Source organism: Narcine bancroftii, chromosome 2 (assembly GCF_036971445.1).
Source record: "Narcine bancroftii isolate sNarBan1 chromosome 2, sNarBan1.hap1, whole genome shotgun sequence".
NCBI classification, from domain to species: Eukaryota; Metazoa; Chordata; class Chondrichthyes; order Torpediniformes; family Narcinidae; genus Narcine; species Narcine bancroftii.
In genome coordinates this window covers 246,036,038-246,057,026 of record NC_091470.1, presented here as the reverse complement: position 1 = coordinate 246,057,026, position 20,989 = coordinate 246,036,038, and the positions used below count along the sequence as shown (strand labels likewise).

At 37.3% G+C, this 20,989-nt stretch overlaps 1 protein-coding gene across 25 annotated transcripts in view; it reads left to right on the top strand.

Annotated features, from left to right (window-relative positions):
* Window positions 1-20,989, top strand: part of LOC138755198 (CLIP-associating protein 2-like) — a 378,019-nt gene that overhangs the window by 312,278 nt on the left and 44,752 nt on the right. For 14 of the 25 annotated variants that reach the window (XM_069920718.1, XM_069920713.1, XM_069920721.1 and 11 more), the window contains 3 exons: window positions 8,949-9,092; window positions 18,521-18,630; window positions 20,668-20,824. In XM_069920718.1, coding sequence (XP_069776819.1) covers window positions 8,949-9,092; window positions 18,521-18,630; window positions 20,668-20,824 — 411 coding nt within the window. Of the gene's footprint in view, window positions 1-8,948; window positions 9,093-18,520; window positions 18,631-18,741; window positions 18,962-20,667; window positions 20,825-20,989 lie in introns of those variants that run through there. The other 11 variants (XM_069920727.1, XM_069920728.1, XM_069920717.1 and 8 more) reach the window with 4 other exon arrangements.

The window sequence follows — 20,989 nt, the reverse complement described above, 5'->3', positions numbered from 1 at the left end:
AGGCTTCCTCCTTGAACCCTTTCTAAATAACGGAACCACATGCGCAATGCGCCAATTCTCCGGATTTAAGCAGATTTTCAGTCACTTTCCATTGGATTGGTGCTCATTTTGTCTTTCTAGTCTTTTTTTTAATCTGTAATGTCTAAAGTAGTGGTTCTCAACCTTTTTTTTCCACTCACATACCACTTTATGTATTCCTTATGCCATAGGTGGTCTGTGATTTGTAAGCAATTGCTTAAGGTGGAATGTGAGTTGAAAGAAAAAATTTGAAAACCACTGTTTTAATCGTACCTAATTGACTCGTTATGTGAATGGTTTCATAACTCCAAAGGAAATCGGCCAATGACAGTTTTTCTCAAGCAAAATATTCCAGTAACAATTGGGTCTAGAGCAGTGATTCTCAACCTTCCCTTCTGACTCACATACCACTTTAAGCCATCCCTTACTAATCACCGAACACCTATGGCATAAGGAATACTTAAAGTGGTATGTGAATAGAAAAAAAAGATTGAGAATCACTGGTCATGGTTAATGCTCTTTGCAAATGCAGCTTTCTATAAAATCAGAAGAAGGAAGAGAAGTGTTCTAAGTGTTTAATGATTCTGTTTGTATTTTGTAAAATGGAACTCAAACCAACTTTTGACAGCCAATTTATTAACTTTACATACCACATTTTGTAAGTTGTTTATCAATGAATCAACACCCATTTTTCACAATTGCAAAAATAAAAATGGAGTTACCTTTAGAGATCAAAACAATGATGCTGTGACTTCTCCTGCCTTTGAATATTATGAAGCATGTAACTATTTTCTTTAGTTTCTGTTAATTAGAGTTAATTTTGTTTTATGATTCAACATTATAGTAATTTAAAGTAGAGGGAAATTCGAAAGTCTGCAGACACTTTGATAGTAGTAAAAACACTAAAATGCTGAAGGAACTCAAAGCATCCAAAGAAGGTGAAGATATATAACCAATGTTACCTTTGTACCTTGATGAATTCTGCAAGACCTGCAGAGTTCCTCCAGGATTTTTGTGTTTTTGCTATGCTTGACAAACAAATTTTTTCAAAAGGGTTGTTTCCTGAAAAAAAATTGGGACAACTTCCAGCTGAACACAAAGATAATTTCAGATTTGTGGTATGACTAAGGAAGTGGAGAAACATTAAGTTAACTTTTATTGAATTTAGCATTAAGCATGTACATTGGAACCCCAATTTAACACAATCCAATTTAATACATATTTGGATGTAACACGATGAGTCATTGGACTCTGGCATCGGGCTGCCCCCAGGAGCGAAGTCCTCAGGCTGCTGCGGAAAGCAGGGTCCTCAGGCTGCTGCCAGAAGCAAGGTCTTAGGGCTGCCAATGGGAGCAGGGGCTTTAGGCTACTGCCAGGAGCAGAGACAGTTGGTTTACTAAAAATTAATTTGTCTTTTAATTTCAACTCTTAACTGCAACCATTTATTGAAACCCTGATTTAGCGCGACCCTGCTTTTGCCGCTATTTGATTTTTTTTAGACTCAAACTATTGCATTATAACAGGGTTCTACTGTACTAGTCACAAATGTAACAGAATGTACCGCAGCTGTTGCAATGTTGACGAGACATTTCTGTTGTATTGAATCTTCCTGAAGACAATAAATGTGATTGAAGAACATGTGCAACGACGTGTTCAGTCTATATCAATGTAATGCACAGCATCTGGAAATCTGAGCTGCTTTTATAGCCTGTCTGTCTACCTGACTAAACATGCTCAGACCAAAGATAACTTTTGCATAGCATCTGCACTGAATGCATGCTCAGGCATGCTTGGACTTACCAAAACAGCTTGCTTTGTGGGCAATATACTTGTAGACTTAAAATATGACAGGAAATTAAGTTATATCTAAAAGACCGTATATGATACGAAAAATTTAAGGCGATTTTCGTGATCAGCAGCCCAAAATCCATAGAATGCACCTAAAAGTATTCAGGAAGCAAAATCTTCATTGTCCTGTGTATTCTGGAGAAAGTGGCTAATTGAGGAAGTGGGGTTGGACTACTCTACTTTCGATCTTATGAATGGGGAAAATTGGAGTTCTCTTTCAGTGAGATCCCTCTTTGAACTAACAATGGCCTAACAAAAGTAATGTGGTATGCACTTTGTCATATTATGAACTCCAATTTCTCCAGAACTGAAGAGCACAAAAAATACTGTTAATATATACAAATGACTCTTTCACAGCCTCAGAACCCATAGAACTTGAGTGAAATCTACTTTTATTTGAACCTGAGTGAATGCCTTTGAAGAAATCTCATTTGTGTTTGCTTGATGTCACTGAGGGTATGCATATTGAGATAAAATAATTAATCTTTGAAGGCTGTGGTAATGATGCAACAGCAGAAAGCAAACATCCAGTCTATGTGAATGGCTCTGGTACAGCAGGTCAGGCAGTATGTGTGGAGAGAGAAATTTTATTAATGTTTCAAGTCCTTCAGAACTGAGAAAAAATTGAAAATTAAAATATCTGATTTTGAGCAGGGGAAAGTGCAGACAGAGCAAAAGGAAATTAAGTGCAGATTGAATGACGGTTTTCCAAAATACATACACGCAATCCATCTGAGAACCTCAGAACTTCCAGTTGCTGACATTTTTAATTCTCCATCCCATTCGGAGTTTGACATCTTTCTTTGATCTCTTAGACCAGTTGGTTCCCAACCTTTTTCTTTCCACTCACATACCACTTTAAGTATTCCCTATGCCATAGGTGCTCTGTAATTAGTAAGGGATTGCTTTAAGGTGGTATGTAGGTGGAAAGAAAAAAGTTGTGAACCACTGTCTTAGACTGATCAAAAGATGCTCAAAAGTAAGCTTGAGAGGTTTTGATGAGGCATTTTACAATCCTTAATTCTGATTATTGAATTCCATAACTTCAGAGAAACAACTTTTACCATTAACATTGGAGAATAAGAGTAGGCATTAAGTTTCATTGAAAGAGCAGAAAGAAGAAGGAAGTCACGTGATGGAGTAGTGGCCGGACGGTGAACTCCAGCCCTCTCCAGAAAAGTTGAAAAAAATAAAGGAAAGCACAAAGGCACAAAAATAAAAATTAAAGTGAATATAAAGGTGGAAAGAAGATGGCGACGAAAAAATAAAAGTCGAAACCAACGGTAAGAAGAGAGGAAGAGAAGACAACGGAAGAAGAAGGAGAAGGCCTTACCTGTTCGAAGAGGCCCGCGGTGGAGAGAGAAGCCCGCTCCCTCAGGTCGGTAGAAAGTGGACTACAAAAATGGCTCGCTGAGCCGAGTAAAAGTGCGCAACCGCGCATGCAAAAAAACACACCGACGGGAGGGGCGACCAGCTGGGGAGTCGATCTCCACAGCCGGCAATGACAGCTACAGAACAGCAGCAGCAAGAGGAGAACATTGAAGACAACAAAAACAAGAAAGAAGAGAAGAAAAAGAAAACAAAGTAACAACAGATGGCCAACCTAGAGGAAGAAGAAGAGGAAGAGGAAGAGTACAGTGAAATGGAAGAAGAAGGGAAAGGCAAGACAATGGATATATTTTCTCTTATTAAAGAATACATGGATTCATTTAAAGAATGGCAAGCACAAGAATTTAGTGATTTAAGAAGAAGAATAAACAGTACAGAAGAGAAAGTGAATAAAATAGATATGACCATATCAGAAATAGGAAAAAGAATGGATAAGGTGGAAGAACGAGAAGCAGCAGTAGAAATGGAGGTAGAGGACTTAAAAAAGAAATTAGAAGAATCTAATAAAAAAGTTAAAGAGACACAAGAGCTGTTAGCTCAGAAAATAGATATAATGGAAAATTATAACAGAAGAAATAATATAAAGATAGTGGGCCTTAAGGAAGATGAAGAAGGCAAGAATATGAGAGAGTTTATAAAAGATTGGATCCCCAGGATCTTAGGATGTCAAGAACTACAGCAAGAAATGGAAATAAAAAGGGCACATAGAGCATTAGCCTTTAAACCACAACCACAACAAAAGCCAAGATCCATCTTAGTAAAATTCCTAAGATATACTACAAGAGAAAAGGTACTGGAGAAAACAATGGAGAAAGTAAGAGAGGACAACAAGCCACTGGAGTACAAAGGGCAAAAAAATTTTATTTATCCAGATATAAGTTTTGAACTCCTGAAGAAGAGAAAGGAGTTCAATACAGCAAAGGCAATTTTATGGAAGAAAGGGTATAAATTTATACTAAAGCATCCAGCGGTATTGAAAATATTTATTCCAGGACAGCAAAACAGACTATTCTCGGATCCAGAGGAAGCACGAAAATTTGCAGAACAATTACAAAATAGACTGAGAGGTGAAGACGTGTAATGAGAGTACAAAAGACTGCGAACTAAAAAGACGTGTGTATAGGACTATATACATATATTACATAAGTGTATGTGCATTTAAAAGAAAATATATAGTGTATAAAGAAGAATTAATGAGGGAAAAAAGGGGAAGAGAGGAATAAAGAGGGAATTTAGAGAGTGACCTTTGTTGTATATAAAAATTGAAATCTTTTCTGGGGGGGCTGGGTAGGGAGAAATTACGGTCACTGCAAAATCAGTTGACGCTTGCAAGTGAATTCGCAAATCCAAATGGAGAGGGGAGATGTGGTTGTCCGACAAGGGATAATGGGCAACTCAGGAAGGGGAGGGGACAATGGGGTTAAAGAAATATTAGGTAGGAGAATAAGGGGAATGTTTGATGTGTTAAAAATGTTGTCTTATAAACTGTTCAAAGAAAGAAAGCAGAAATGGATGAGAAGGAAAGGTGATGAAGAGGAAACGGAAGGGAAAGATAAACAAAGTATAAAATGGCTACATTAAACTATGTGACTTTAAATATTAATGGAATACATAACCAAATCAAAAGGAAGAAACTGCTAAATTTACTGAAAAAAGAAAAAAATTGATATTGCATTTGTGCAAGAAACACACTTAACTGAAGTGGAGCACAAGAAATTAAAGAGAGATTGGATAGGACATGTAACGGCAGCGTCATATAACTCAAAAGCTAGAGGAGTGGCTATATTAATCAGTAAAAATGTACCAATTAAAATAGAAGAGGAAATAATAGATCCAGCAGGAAGATATGTAATGATAAAATGTCAGATATATTCGGATTTTTGGAATTTACTTAACATATATTCGCCTAATGAAGAAGATCAAAAATTTATGCAGGATATTTTTCTGAAGATAGCAGATACGCAAGGGAATATATTAATAGGAGGGGATTTCAATCTCAATTTGGATTCAAACATAGATAAAACTGGGAAAAAAATTAACAGAAAGAATAAAGTAACCAAATTTATAATTAAATCGATGCAAGAAATGCAACTTTTGGATATATGGAGGAAACAACACCCAAAGGAAAAGGAATATTCATATTATTCGGAGAGACATAAAACATATTCAAGAATAGATTTATTCCTGTTATCAGCTTGTATACAAGATAGAGTTAGGAAAAGAGAATATAAAGCTAGAATATTATCGGACCATTCACCCTTGATATTGACAATAGAGTTAGAGGATATCCCTCCAAAAATGTATAGATGGAGATTAAACCCCATGCTACTTAAAAGACAGGATTTTAGAGAATTCATAGAAAGACAAATTAAAATGTATTTTGAAATAAATACGGAATCAGTGAAGGATAACTTTATATTATGGGACGCAATGAAAGCGTTCATCAGAGGGCAAATAATAAATTACGTAACTAAGATGAAGAAGGATTACAATCAGGAAACAGAACAGTTGGAAAAGGAAATAGCAGATATAGAGAAAGAATTAGCAAGGAAGGAAGACACTACTAAAAGAAGGGAATTGGTAGATAAAAAAATAAAATATGAAACATTTCAAACATATAAGGTGGAGAAAAATATAATGAAGACAAAGCAGAAATATTACGAACTAGGAGAAAAAACGCACAAAATTCTAGCGTGGCAGCTTAAGACAGAACAAACTAAAAGAATGGTATTGGCATCAAGGAAAAAAGACAAACAGATCACATATAATCCAATGGAAATTAATGAAAATTTCAGAGAATTCTATGAACAATTATACCAAACTGAAAACGAAGGGAAAGAAGGCAAAATAGATGAATTCTTAACTAAAATTGAACTACCGAAATTACAAACAGAGGAACAAAATAAATTAATAGAACCATTTGAAATAGTAGAAATACAAGAGACAATAAAAAATCTGCCGAATAATAAAACACCAGGAGAGGATGGTCTCCCAATAGAATTCTATAAAACATTTAAAGATTTATTAATTCCTCCCCTCCTGGAAGTAATCAACCAGATTGATAAAACACAAAGCTTACCAGATTCGTGCAAAACAGCAATAATTACAGTAATACCAAAGGCAGGGAAAGATCCACTTGCACCAGCATCATATCTACTTAACACAGATTACAAGATAATAGCTAAATTATTAGCAAACAGATTAGCTGATTATGTACCAAAAATAGTAAGTCTAGACCAAACTGGATTCATAAAAAAAAGACGAACAACAGATAATATTTGTAAGTTTATTAACTTAATTCATGCAGTAGAAGGAAATAAAACTCCAACAGTAGCGGTTGCTTTAGACGCAGAGAAGGCCTTTGACAGAGTAGAATGGAATTATTTATTCAAGGTACTACAAAAATTTAGTTTACCAGAGAAATATATTAATTGGATTAAAGCATTATATAAGGGACCATTGGCAAGAGTGACAGTAAATGGATATGTATAAAAACATTTTAACTTAAGCAGATCAACAAGACAGGGATGCCCACTATCGCCCTTATTGTTCGCGTTAGCCATAGAACCACTTGCAGAACTGATAAGAACAGAAAATAAAATAAAAGGGATAAAAATAAAAGGCAAGGAATACAAAATCAGTTTATTTGCAGATGATGTTATAGTATACCTAACGGAACCAGAAACATCAATAAAAGAATTACATAAGAAATTGAAGGAGTATGGAGAAGTGTCGGGATACAAGATTAATGCAAATAAAAGTGAAGCAATGCCAATGAATAATGCGGATTTCTCAAAATTCAAGAAAGAATCACCGTTTAGATGGCAAATGCAAGCAATACGATACCTAGGTATACAAATAAATAAAAACCTCAGCCATCTATATAAACTTAATCACTATCCACTAATGAAAAAAATACAGGAAGATTTAGAGCATTGGAAAGACTTACCATTAACACAAATAGGAAGGATAAACTGTATTAAAATGAACTTTTTTCCAAGGATACAATACCTATTTCAGGCACTGCCAATACACTTGACAGAAAAATTCTTTAAGGAGTTAAAGAAAATAATAAGGAAATTTTTATGGAAAGGGGGGAAACCGAGGATAGCACTAGATAAATTAACAGAATGGTATAGACAAGGAGGCTTACAACTGCCAAATTTTAAAAATTATTATAGGGCCGCACAATTAAGATATCTATCAGATTTTTACCAAACAAAAGAAAAGACAGATTGGACTAGATTAGAGATAGACAAAATAGGGGAGAAGATACCTGAACATATATTATATAAATGGGATGAAAAATTGGTAAAACATAGGAATTCTTCAGTATTGCACCATTTGCTTAATATTTGGAAGAAGATTCATGTAGAAAGAAATAAAACAAACTACCAATTATCAAAACTAATACTGACGCAAAATCAGCTAATCCCTTTTACGGTAGATAACCTGTCTTTTAGAGAATGGGAGAAAAAAGGGATTAAAAGAATAGGAAATTGTTTTTCGGGGAATAAATTATTATCCTTTGAACAAATGAAGGATAAATATAATATAACTCAAGATACAGTGCTGGCATATTACCAATTGAAATCCTATTTAAAGGATAAATTGGGAAGTAGTCTGAAGTTACCAGAAGGAAGCAATTTTGAATATCTGATTACAGACACAATGATAATTAAAAAATTTATAACAAACATGTATATCAAATTACAAGAAAAGGAGAATGAGGAAATAAATGATAAAACTAAACAAAAGTGGGAACAAGATCTAAACATAAAGATAAAAAAGGAAACATGGGAGAGGTTATGTTTAGGAACTATGAGAAATACAATAAATACGAGATTACGTATGATACAATATAATTGGATACATAGGTTATATATCACTCCTCAAAAGTTAAATAAATGGGATCCAACAGTATCTGACAGATGTTTTCATTGTAAAAAGAAATAGGAACAACAATTCATGCAATCTGGACTTGTGAAAAGGTGAAAAATTTTGGGAAGATCTAAACCAGATATTAAATAAAATTACAGAAAGCAATAGAGATCTTCCTCCTAAGTAACATAAAAAATAAAGAATTTGGACTTGATTTGGAGGGTGTACAAAAAAAGATTTGTTAAGATAGCCCTAGCTGTAGCAAAAAAAATGTATTATGTCAAACTGGAAATTAGAAGATAATTTGAAAATACAGCAATGGTATATAGAAATGAATAAATGTATTTCATTAGAAAAAATAACATATAGTTTAAGAAATAATATAACATTATTTGAACAAATATGGGAGCCGTACATGGAATATAATAGAGAAAACCTACCGGGACATCTATCACCTAAAATGACAAAAGGAAAAGAGAATTGAAAGAATTGACTCAGTGGAACTTTTTGTTCGTTAATGTTGAGTGACAACATTGTTTGATGGGTTTGATGTATCTTGGACTCAGAGTTTTGAATGGATGGAGGGGGAGGTGGGGGGGAGGGGAGGAGGGAGGTGGGGAGAAAATGACACTATATATTTGAAAGGAGAAATGTGTATATCTTGAATAATGTGATCTATAGTGTGAAAAATAAAAAAAATTAATAAAAAAAAAGAAAGAGCAGAAAGAAGTGTGGGGCATTCTACACTTTTTGGTTTGTGAATTGTTTAAAAAATTCACATTTTCCATTGATTGCATTCTTTTCTCTTTCAGGCAGCTCAGGCAGTTTTAATATGTTTGTTTCAACTCAACACACCAGAGTTCAGCATGCTACTTGGAGCCCTGCCCAAAACATTTCAAGATGGAGCTACCAAACTTCTTCAAACACACCTTCGCAGTTTAGGCAGCACAATTCAGGTATCTTTCTCTGGGATAATATTCCTGAAGTCTGATTCATGTAGTCATCTTACTGTTTGTTTTTAAAAATAACTAATAATTTAAGTTTAATTCATTTAAATCAGGGTTAATGTTGTAAGTTGTCTCATTTGAAGGAGATCAGTGACATTGTTTTAATCTCATGTTTAAAAATGTTTACGATAAAATTCTGTGTTTTTTTTTGCTTCAATATCCAAGACACAACTTTGACCACGAAATTTGGCTCTCTAGCACCCATTGTATTGAATCATCTTTAACGTGGTTATTCCTGCACATCTTTGGCGTGATCCAAGAAAGCTTATAGTGCAGGTGTTGATAACCTAATTATAAATAAATAAATGATGTGTCTATGGCATTCATCACATAACAGAAATGTTCTTACGTGTACAAATGAACTCATATTCAATTTCAGAAAATATTCTCTCAACATTCAAGATTCCTTACTTGTCGTGTAATAACGTGTAATATTATACAAAATTCATCATCAGCAGAAATTGTTGGATCCCTCCTACAGTCAGGGATGGAGAAGCAAAACAGAGTCCCTGCAGAGTCACCGAATGTCCTTGGATTCACCTGCGATGCTCCCGCAGTCTTAACAGCCACACAGACCTCATTTCAAACTATCGACAACCCAAGCTCCAGATCCAAATATCTAAAATGATCCAGAAGCCTTCAGTGACTTCTCCACATCCAAAGCTATGGGCACATCTGGATCCATCCCTGACTGTGCCAGATGCACTATATTGAGTAATCTGCATATATGTTTTGATGATTGTCTCTTGCACAAATCCAGATTAGTTTCATCTGAATTTGTTAACTGAAGTTAACTATTGAGCCAATCTATTGGCCCATGCTTTTGCTTTAATTTTATAATCTACATCATTGGTTCTTAACCATCCTCTTTCCACTTGCATACACTTTAAGCAATCCCTATGCCATAAGTGCTGTGTGATTGATAAGAGATTGCTTAAGGTGATATATGAGTGGGAAGGTGAGGTTGAGAACCCAATTGTTACTGAAATATTGTGCTTGAGAAAAATTGTCATTGGCCCATTTCCTTTGGAGTCATGAAACTGTGCACATAATGAGTCAATTAGGTCCAATGAAAACAGTTGTTTTCAAACTTTTTCTTTCCACCCACATAACACCTTAGGCAATCCCTTACTAATCACAGAGCACCTATGGCATAGGGAATAATTAAATAGTAGGTGAGTGGAAAGAGAAAGGTTGAGAACAACTGATCTACATTCAATAATGAAATGGGCCAAAAAGAGGTAGGGATCAATGGGTCCCTGTCTTTTTGGGATTTCCCAGCTCACAATATTGTTGCTTAGATTTTAAGATATTCTTTTCTATCTTATCTTATATGTTTGCTTTGTGTTGAATTTGCACTTTTTGTTCATTAAATTCCTATATTTTTCCACAGAGCCCGATCTTTGATAGTCTTTTTCCAATTGGGCTATTTCCTGCTCCAAATTGTTTTTCTCTTTCATATGTCCCTTTTTGATACTTTTCAAATATCCAATTATCTGGCCCCTTAAATAAACCTTCAGTGTACCCCATAGTAAGAAACTATTGGCAGTAGAGGGACAGTTCATCTCACAGAACAAATCTATCTGAGCTCTAATGAAACTACAAATTTCTGGTTTTCCCAACAGAAACAAATTAAGGTGCCATCTATATGCCGTGGCCTATTTATTTGGCATTATAATAGACAGAGTCAAGGGTAAATGATCAGACAGTAACAGAACCTTGTATTTGGTCTCCACTATCCTTCCCTCCAATTGAGCCGATGCTAAAAATAAATAAATTCTAGTGTAGGAATCATGTTGTCTTCAGTAGAAGGAATAATCCCTCTCTCTTGGATGTTGCGTTCTCCAGACATCTATTAAATTCAACTCTTCCATAAAGACCTGGGTAGTTTTGGCTGCCCTAGCCCTTGTTACTTTCCTCGCTGACTTCAAGACCAGATCCAGACAAAAGTTAAAATCCTCTCCAATCAAAACATTCTCACACCCACTGATATTTTCAAAAATATATTTTATATAAATTGTTCATCATCAAAATTCGGGGCATATATATTCATAAGTGTCCATGATTCTGAGTATATTTGACAATGAATCATCATCTCCTGGCTGATACTACCACCACTAAAATTTTTTTTTCCTATTAGGATAGCCACTCCCCTGCCACTCCCCTGGCTCTGGAATTGAAAGGAGGACATCACCACCTAGCCCACCCACCCACATTTTAACTTTTTATTTTCTTGATTTGTGAGGTGGGTCTCCTGTAGAAATACTATATCTGCTTGCATTTTTTTAAATGTGCCCAACTCTTTTTATTCACCTGTTCATTCCATTTACGTTAAAACTCACAAATGTAATTGTCTTATCCATTACCCCATAGTCTCTCCATTATTTTTCTCCCCTTCCTTCTTTTTCCATGATACTTATCCTCCATCCAGCTTATCTTCCATGGATCTCTGCTGCATATGGCTGGAAATAAAACCAAAACAAACAAAAAAAACTAAAACCAACAAATCAGAAAAAGACAAGAAATACGTCCAAATTATCCCACCCCCATTCTCTTCATCTTCCTTGACTCCACACCCCCTTCCCCATCTAGGTCATTGATGCCATCTCCCCTATTATTTTGGAGTGTCACTACTGCACCCATCTAATTCCTTCACTATTCTTCCCCCCTTCTTAGAGCTCCCATGTTAATTCTTCATTTAACTTTAATATTAATCTTTTAAAACAATAAAACATTCCCATCTAAATTTCTATCATTTACAATACTGACAACCAATTATTCCACTAGTATTTAGTCCCGTGAGGATGGCAAGTTTTTTATGTAGCACATTGTCTCAATAGCATCTGTTTTTTTAAAAAAAATCTTCCCTCTAGGTCTTATTATTTTTAACGTTGATGGATGAAGGAGGGTGAATTCTATCCCCTTCTGTTTTTTTTTTAACTTGGTCAAATTCTTTTCTCTGCCTTAACAGTGTAGAGCTAATGTCCGGATAGAAGAGGACTTTTTTTTCTCTGTATTCCACTCCCCCCCCCCCCCCCCCCATTTTTCCTTCGCACCCACTGCCACCACCCTCAAATTTCTCTCTCTGTCCTGGTAGCAAAGAAATTTGACCAGAACAGAGCGGGGTCTTTGATCTGAGCCATGGGGAGGGGGGGGAATGGGGGTGAGAGACCAGAGGACCCTCTCAATTCCTAATTCTCACTCAATTTTATCCTGACCCAGCACTTCTGGGATCCATTTTTTGAAGAATCCCACCAGATCTCCACACCCTCCTTTGCACCACTATTTTAATAATATTCCTTCTGCTAAAATTTTCCAGGAAGTCCATCTTCTCCCATATCTTCTCCCTTTCACTCTGTTTCAATCTCTCCCCCATTCTTTCAATCCTGTTTTCTGTAACTGTTACACTCTTCTCTAGGTTATCCAGTCTTTCTTTTATTACATTTTGGCCCATCACAAGTGTTTTTAATGTTTTTTTTTAAATTTGCCCAATAGCCTCTATGATGTCCCTTGCAGAAGGCTTCGAGCTCCCTGTCTCCTTCCTTTCCCGCCTTTCTTTCCCCACTGCCCATCACCTCTTTTCACTTTCTTTCACCTCCTCCCCATCTGAATCATTCTCATCTAATATCATCGGGTTCAGGCTCCCCTATCTCCCAACTGCCCATCTCTCCATCAGGTCCCAACGCCTCCCTGGTCGCGTCGCTCCCATTGACTGTTAGGCCCGTCACTTCACACTCCCGAAGTTGCTCCTGCCTCTCCGACCATGGTTCCTTCCTGGCCTTCGGGTGAATAGGCCTTACTAGAGTTTTTTATTCACCCCGCCAGGTGAGTCCTTCTTCCAGGCAGATGGGTCGGTCCTTTTGTCCACGAGTCTTGCCTTCTCACACACCCGACAGTGCTCCTGCTGCTTCAATTGTGGCTTTTTCTTCGGTCCCCTCATAAATCAACCTTACCTAGACTGTCCTCACTCACCTTTCCAGGTGAGCTCTCTTCCTGCAAGGCAGTCCGTGACTCTGCACTTGCTGCCGCTATTGCCGATTTCAGTGTAGGCCCAAGGTCAGTCTGTTTGTCCTGGCTGCCACAAGGTGATCTTCTTCCATGCTCCAGCTTTTCCATCTTTTCTGGATTCACTGCCTTTTGCTTTCTGCCCATTTTTTTCTCTCTCTTGTTTTGGCAATTTTTTCTTCCTTTCTAGGTCTTTTTCCCCAGGGGAATTTTCCGTTTTCTATCTTTTATTTTCCCTTCACTGGGGAGCTCCAAGTTCCACCTCCTGTCCCTCTGCCAACACCTTGAATCCCACCTTCAGCACTATTATTCCCCAAGTGCTAATCAATAAGCTCCAAACCCTGGACCTCAGCAACCCCCTCTGCAACTGGATTTCTCATCAGAAGACCACAGTCAGTACGAATTGGTAATAACATCTCCTCCTTACTGACGATTAACTCAAGCACACCTCAAGGATGTGTGCTTAGCCCACTGGTCTACTCACTGTACACCCATGACTGTGTGGCCATACAAAATTCCAATGCTATCTACAAATTTGACGACGATACCACAGCTGTCAGCAGAATCAGAAATGGCAATGAGGAAGTGTACATGATGGAGATAGATCAGCTTGTTGAGTGGTGTCATGCCAACAACCTTGCACTCATCATTGGCAAAACCAAGGAGATAATCGTGGACATCAGGAGGAAGTCAAGAGAACATGATCCAGTCCTCATTGAGGGCTCAGTAATGGAAATGGTCAAGAACTTCAAATTCTTGGGTGTCAACATCTCGGAGAATATGTTCTGGAGCCTCCATGTCGATTTAAAAACAAGAAATTTGAGAAGATTCGATATGTCACAGAAGAGTCTCTAAAACCTCTACAGGTGTACCATGGAGAGCATCTTGCCTAGTTGCATCACTTTCTGGTATTAAGGTGCCAATGCTCCGGACAAGAAAAACACTCCAGAGGGTTGTTAACTTGGCCTGTGACATGACAGGCACCAGACTTCACTCCATGAAGGACACTTACAAGAGGTGGTGTCTTCAAATAGCAGCCTCTATTCTCAAGGACTCCACCATCTAGGCCATCCACTCTTCACTCTGCTACCATCGGCAAAAAGGTACAGGAGCGGAAAGACGAGCACTCAGTGGCGCAAGGACAGCTTCTTCCCCACAGCCATCATATTCTGAATGATCCATGAACCAAAGACACTGCCTGACTTTGACTTTTCATGCACTGTTTTTATTTATTGTTGTAATGCACTTTATATGAATGTTTGCACTGTGATGCTGCCACAAAACAATAAATTTTGTGATGTTCATGACAATAAATTCTGATTCTGAAGCACAAGAGAATGACCAAAAGGCACACACAGAAAACAAAAACAAGTAGAAACGGAAAAGTGCTTTAAACAGCCAAAATTGTGAAGGGAGGATGTATAAGACATTTGTGCTTCATGAATACATCTGTATTGAAGTATGTCATCTGCTTCAGCTAACTTGCAACCTCAGAACACCACATGGATGAAATCTTCAGAAATTGATATGATCATCGTGCTCGAGAATGTTTATGGGGTAGATTTCTTTCAGGCGAGAGCTGGAGATGCCTTCATAGTTTATTTTGTTCACATTGTAAACCTTGGTTTCAGATTGAACCTCATCACTTTCAAATTTAGGATTTCAAGATCATCTAGGTTCCATTTATTTTTTATGTATTAAAATATCTCTTTTTTTCTTTATTTGTCCTGTAAAAGCACACCAAGAGGTGCTATTAATCCAGTGCCACTATCAAGACAAGAAAGAGAAGGCAGAGTGTCCCTTTGGAGACATAGAATATCCATGGATTCCACCGCCATGTCCGATGCCACCACCTCTTGTACCCCTGTAACATCCGTAGACATGCAATCTCCTGTCCTAACCAAAGGTGAACCAGATCACACCCTCTTGACCTCTGGTCCCAAAGCCCTGATACACTTGGAAACTGTCAACGTAGAAAACCTTTCAAAAGCCATGTTGGCTGCAGACACCTTCACAAATTCTGGAGTTGGTATCTGGTTCTCACAGGTAGATCGCCAGTGGCCCATGGCACTGAGCACCAAGCCAGATCATGCCCCACTGCTGTGCTTTTCTACCCAATGAGTTTTTCTTGTCTTCTCCTTCTGGTTAGCGGACTGTTCTTCCCCTCTGATGAATTGCGCTGGTCCTCTGCTTCCTCAGAGCCCACATCCCTCAAAGATTAGGCTGCTGAACAGGTGCTCCAACATCTTGGATGCTGGATCATTGAGGTCATCAATGTAAAACCGACTATAATAAGATGTACAAGAACATCAGCATGATACTTCAACCCTTACCCCAATATACATATCAAGCAGCTTCAGAACAACAGGAGGAGATTGAAACAGAGGAAGCAACCTTGATTATTCTGCAGGAATTATTTTCAAGTTATTAACTTTCTAGGTCTGCTAACTTCTTCCATCAGAAACACAATCCATCAGTGCATGTCAGCGCATAGCAGTTGTCCATATCGTCTCAATTAATCATCCTAAACTTTAGCTTTCTCACACCCCCTTCCTTGCCCACTTTGGCTCAACTTCTCCTAAGACAAGCAACCTGCCCCTTTCTATGAGAATCTTTATTTTCCTGTTCCAAAAGCCTGATCTCTGCCACTAACCTTTCACGTTATTTTCTCTTACTACCACCTAACTCCTCCAGCCAGCTACCTGCCATTTAAACATCTTTCACACAATGTCTCAAACTACAGTTCTGGGTAATATAATAAAATATTACGATGCGATTTCTGTGACCTCCTTTTGTGGTCTGCAAAGAAAATTTTCACATTGCACTTCACAATAAATTTTGTCTTGATTTCTCTTTTTTGAAAAGCTGCGTGATTGTGAGACAAAAACATGATCTTTCCTGAATGATGAGCAGAATTAACAGAAATAATTGATTATCTCATCCAAAGGTGGTTAAATGACAGGAAAAGCTCACGTTTTTAACATGGCATGAGAAATTATGCAGGACTAAATGTTTTCTTATTACTGAGTCAAAGTAAAATTGACTTCAAATTCAAGCTTATTGTCATCTGTAAAAAGGTGCAGTGAGAAAATGCCAATTAATTCCAAGGAGCAGCAAACACTCAAGGACATACAGCTGTATCGCAGCAATTCTGTGAACCAACCAATCGCTGCAGTTCTTCTATGATAGCATCTAGTTAAAGGACATAACCGCAACAGGATATAATCAAACATTAACTGTATTTGCATAATATTATGAATTATTTCATCTAATTTTCAGTTTTATTATGATGGCTGTTATGAGCCCAGGGGACCCCAAAATCCAGCAGCAATAGAAATTCACCAAGACAAATGTTTACTTAAACAAGAGTTGTTTTTAATTATCTTTTAAACAGAAAACAGGATCAAACTCTAACTTATTGCTATCAATTGCTTATTGCTTCTAATTCTAAGCGCACTTGTATGTAATGTGTATATAAGTTCAGAAAAGTTCTTTGATTCACAGTCCAATCTTACTTCTCACTCCTCCGAGTTCATTGTTATCAGGCAATTCTTATACTGTGCATAGAATTTAACATTTATGAAGTGTACCATGCTTTGGTGCTTGAAAGGTAAATGGTTACCGCTCAGGAAGGTTCTTGTCGGTTTTCAGAGAGAGATTTGTTGCTCGTTGGACACCCACAACTGATCCCTTCCAATCAGCCACTTCAGTGTCTTGCTGAAGAAACTTGCCCCATTAAGGTTTCCCAGATGATAACCTCTTCCTTTCAGGTCACCACAGAGTTCCTTTTCTGTTTCCCTTATTTCAAGTGAAACATTATACAGCCAGCCATCTCCTCTTATATGGACCACAAGGGCTTTGACCAGCTGAACTAAGAAGATGGAATTCAAAATAGCATTTTTCCACAAACTTGCCAGCTTTTCACGTTCCAGGCCCAGCTACTGAATTGTAGAACTGAATTCTCTCTCTCTCTCTCTCTCTCTCTCTCTCACATGACCCTCTTAGAACAACCAACAGCATTCAGACAGACTGCGGCTCTGGACCTAATCTTCCGAGTTTGTTCATCTGTTGCTTTCCAAAACAATAACCTATTACTCCACAGCATGTCCAATTAACACCTATAAGTCCTTATAGGCATTCTTCAAAGTTTTTGCAAAGGCACTTGGAGCCTGAACTGTCTGGCTTGAGCAGACCTCTGGCATTTTAAATGAGGTCTGTTTTGAAGTGTTTGTACGTGACCTACACTAGAAAACCTGATGCAATTCATCTCCTTTAAAACATATCTATTTACAATATAAAATATAACATAGTCTATCACACAGCAAAAGAAAAATTGTAAATTAGTGTCCAACTTGCAGACACCATATATATTTATTGGCTCCAGGTGTCAAGTGTTCACGTGTTCACAATAACTAGAAAGAAGTTAAAATCTCTACACTTTGATCTTGACCACAAGGAGCAGTTGCCTTACTTTTTATATGGAACTTGGTTGTTTAGATCATCAAACAGTACAGCACAGGAACTGGCCCTATGGTCCATGATATCTGCATTGAACACAATGCCAAATTAACATTAAATCTCTTCTTTCTGCATGTGATCTGCATCCCTCTGTTCCATTTTCATTTGTCTGTCTAAAACCCTCTGAGAGCTACTCTTGTATCTTCTTCAACCAGTATCTGTTCAGGCACCTGTTCTCTTTGTCAAAACCTCCCTTGTACATCTCCTTTAGACTTTTCCCCTTTCACCTTTAATGCATGACCTCTCTGTTTTTACCCTGGGACAAATATTTCAACTGTCTTCCCTCTGAATGTCTTTCATAATTTTGTAAACTCCCTTCAGCCATTGATGCTCCAAAGAAAAGAACTTGTTTATTCAATCTCTCCTTATAACTCCTATTTTCTAATCCAGGTACCATTCTGGTAAGTTTCTTCAGTATGCTTTCTAAAGCTTCCTCATACTTTATGTAATGGTGCAACCAGTTTGCAGGAAGGAAATGGAAACCAATTCAATAAAGGAAGATACTGTACTATGGGACATTTGTTGAATCAGTTTGATGGAATATCTTCCTGGAATCAACAACTACCTTTGCTGAATATATTTTCTACGTGATGATAATAGCCTTTCTCGAAAAGCACAGCTTGTGTAAGTGGTTATTCTTTGGCTTGGCTTCGCGGACGAAGATTTATGGAGGGGGTAAAAAGTCCACGTAAGTGGTTATAATGTAGAACTAAATAGTCATAAACTAAGAAACTCAATCATATATTTTTCAAAAGCTATATCCTTTTATTTGAAGAGTATATAGATTTTTTCGTACTAGATACAATTGGGAAATTACATAATGAATGATCAATTTCACTTATTATATTAATTAGCAGGGATCGGGAAACAGTTCTGTCCCCCGAAGCACACCACGCTCACCTGCAGGTTGGACCAGTCCCGTGACTTCACCAACCAACACAACTCAGAATACTCTACCACCAAGGTAATGTGAACTTAGAGGTGAGGCCCCATTAGTTATGGATGAGTGTATATTGTGCAACATTTCAAATAAATTGTGAACATTTAGAAATAAGTTCTCAAATGCTTTGTATAGATTCAGGTCGCTGGACATGTAGGAACATGGATTGATTAAAATGGCATCATCAACATATTGAAAACTAAAGTCTGCACCTGAATAATTTTAATCTGTGTGCAGCAAGGAGAAGGATGAGGAAGATAGTAAATTCAGGGAGGTGAATGTGAATAACCAACAGCAGGACAATATTGAGAAGGAACACGTATAAGATCATCAGATGCAAAAGGATTGATAAATTCCCAGGGGTAGGTGACTCTATCTTGGGTTGCAATGGGAAGCAAGCGAAGAGAGAGCTGGGGCCTTGATGGGGATTTTTGCATCTTTGTTAGTCATAGGTGAGGTGCCAGAAGACTAGAGGATCATTCCTATTTCTTTTCTAGAAGGGTAGCAGGAATAAGCCAGATAACTGTCAGTTGGAGAGCCTTGTATCAGCGCATGGAAAATTATTGGAGAAAACTCTGAAGGGATAGGCTTTATTTACATTTGGAAAGACAAGAGTTGATCAGAGATAGCATGGCTTTGAGTAAGGGAAATCCTGTCTGACTAATTCCATTGACTATTCTGAAGAGCTAATTAAGAAGTTTGATGAAGGCATGGTGAAAGTGGTTATATTGTAGAACTAAATAAACCTCCAGTGTATAGTCATAAACTAAGAAACTCAATCATATATTTTTCAAAAATTATATCCTTTTATTTGAAGAGTATATAGATTTTTTTGTACGAGGTCAATTGGGAAATTACATAATGAATTATCAATTTCACTTATTATTTTAATTAGCAGGGATCGGGAAACAGTTCTGTCCCCCGAAGCACACCACGCTCACCTCTATCAGTCATTGAAAAAGGTCATGTGTAGTGGGCCAGTCCAGAAGGTTAATGGGATCTGAGGCAGTCAGGTGAATTGGACATTAAAGTTCAGACATTATGTTTCTACTTTACAAAACACAAGTTAGACTATACTTGGAGTATTGTGTGAAGTTCTGGTCACCATGCTACAGCAACAATGTAGTTACACTGGAGAATGCAGATGAAATTCACTTGGATATTCCCTTGATTGGTGGGCTTTTGGCACAATAGGGATATTTAAGAGACGCATGGATGTTAGAAAAATAGAGGGTCATGGGCAGTGAGAGAGGGAAGGGTGGGATTGATGAGGAGTAGGTTTACTTCATTTGGCACAACATCATGTAACAAAGGGCCCCAACTTGTGCTGTAGTGTTCTATGTTCCATGATATTTCTGTGACATTTTTAAATTTGCATTTTGGAATGATCTGGTGTAGTAAAGGAGGTTCAAGTTTCTTCTGATTACAGATCATCCATTGGCTTCACAAACGAGACACTTTATATATTTCAAACAGTCAAGCCAGATATTGCATGCTGTGCATCTTTCCTTAGCTTGAGTGGAATTTTCTATTTGTCAACAATGTAAAGGAGACCTACTGCAACTAAGTAAAGTGGCTATATTTATTAAAACAATACATTATTTCTATAGTCAAGATAAACTTCAAGGTGACTGCTGGACAAAGGCTTAAAATTGCAAAAAATATGATTTTTCTATTCAGGACTGAAGCAGAAAACAGACTGGCTTTATTGGTTTCTTTCCGATTCAGTTTTTTCATTGCTTATGCTCTCCCTTTCCTCCTATGTTATAAATGTGGTGATGACATGTGAACAAATAAATAGGTCATCATTTGTTGATAATATTTCCTGAAATCCTTGCACTTTCACATCCCATGTATGAGGTCAAATTGCTATAAAGATCAATCAAAAGTGTCATTTTCAAAACCTATTTTGTGGGAGATTGGAAGGGTATTTTCTGAGATTTTTTTGCTATTCTTATTCAGTGGTAATGCAAAAGATTCCATTTAATTTAAACATACAGTGTTCAATAAATAGATCCTTCTTCAATAAATGTTTGCCAATTCATAATTTTCATTTTTAAGCAGTGCATTTAACGATGATGCCGAAAACATGAACTCAGAAGAAATATACTGCTCCCTTCGAGGCATGACTGAAGCAATCCAGAACTTTAGTCTCCTTAGTCAAGAAGAAATGAATGAACCTTTGAGGCGAGATGGTAAAAAAGATGACATGGAACAAGTTAGTATTTCATATATTTCTATTAGAATTACTTTGGCTTAATTGATATTAACTTGGGGAGGATATTTCTTTGATTGTGTGCAGAATCTCCGGTGCTTTACTCTACCTTACGTTACTGCCACACTTAGCATTACCAACTGTACACAAAGTCCATTGATCCTGGGT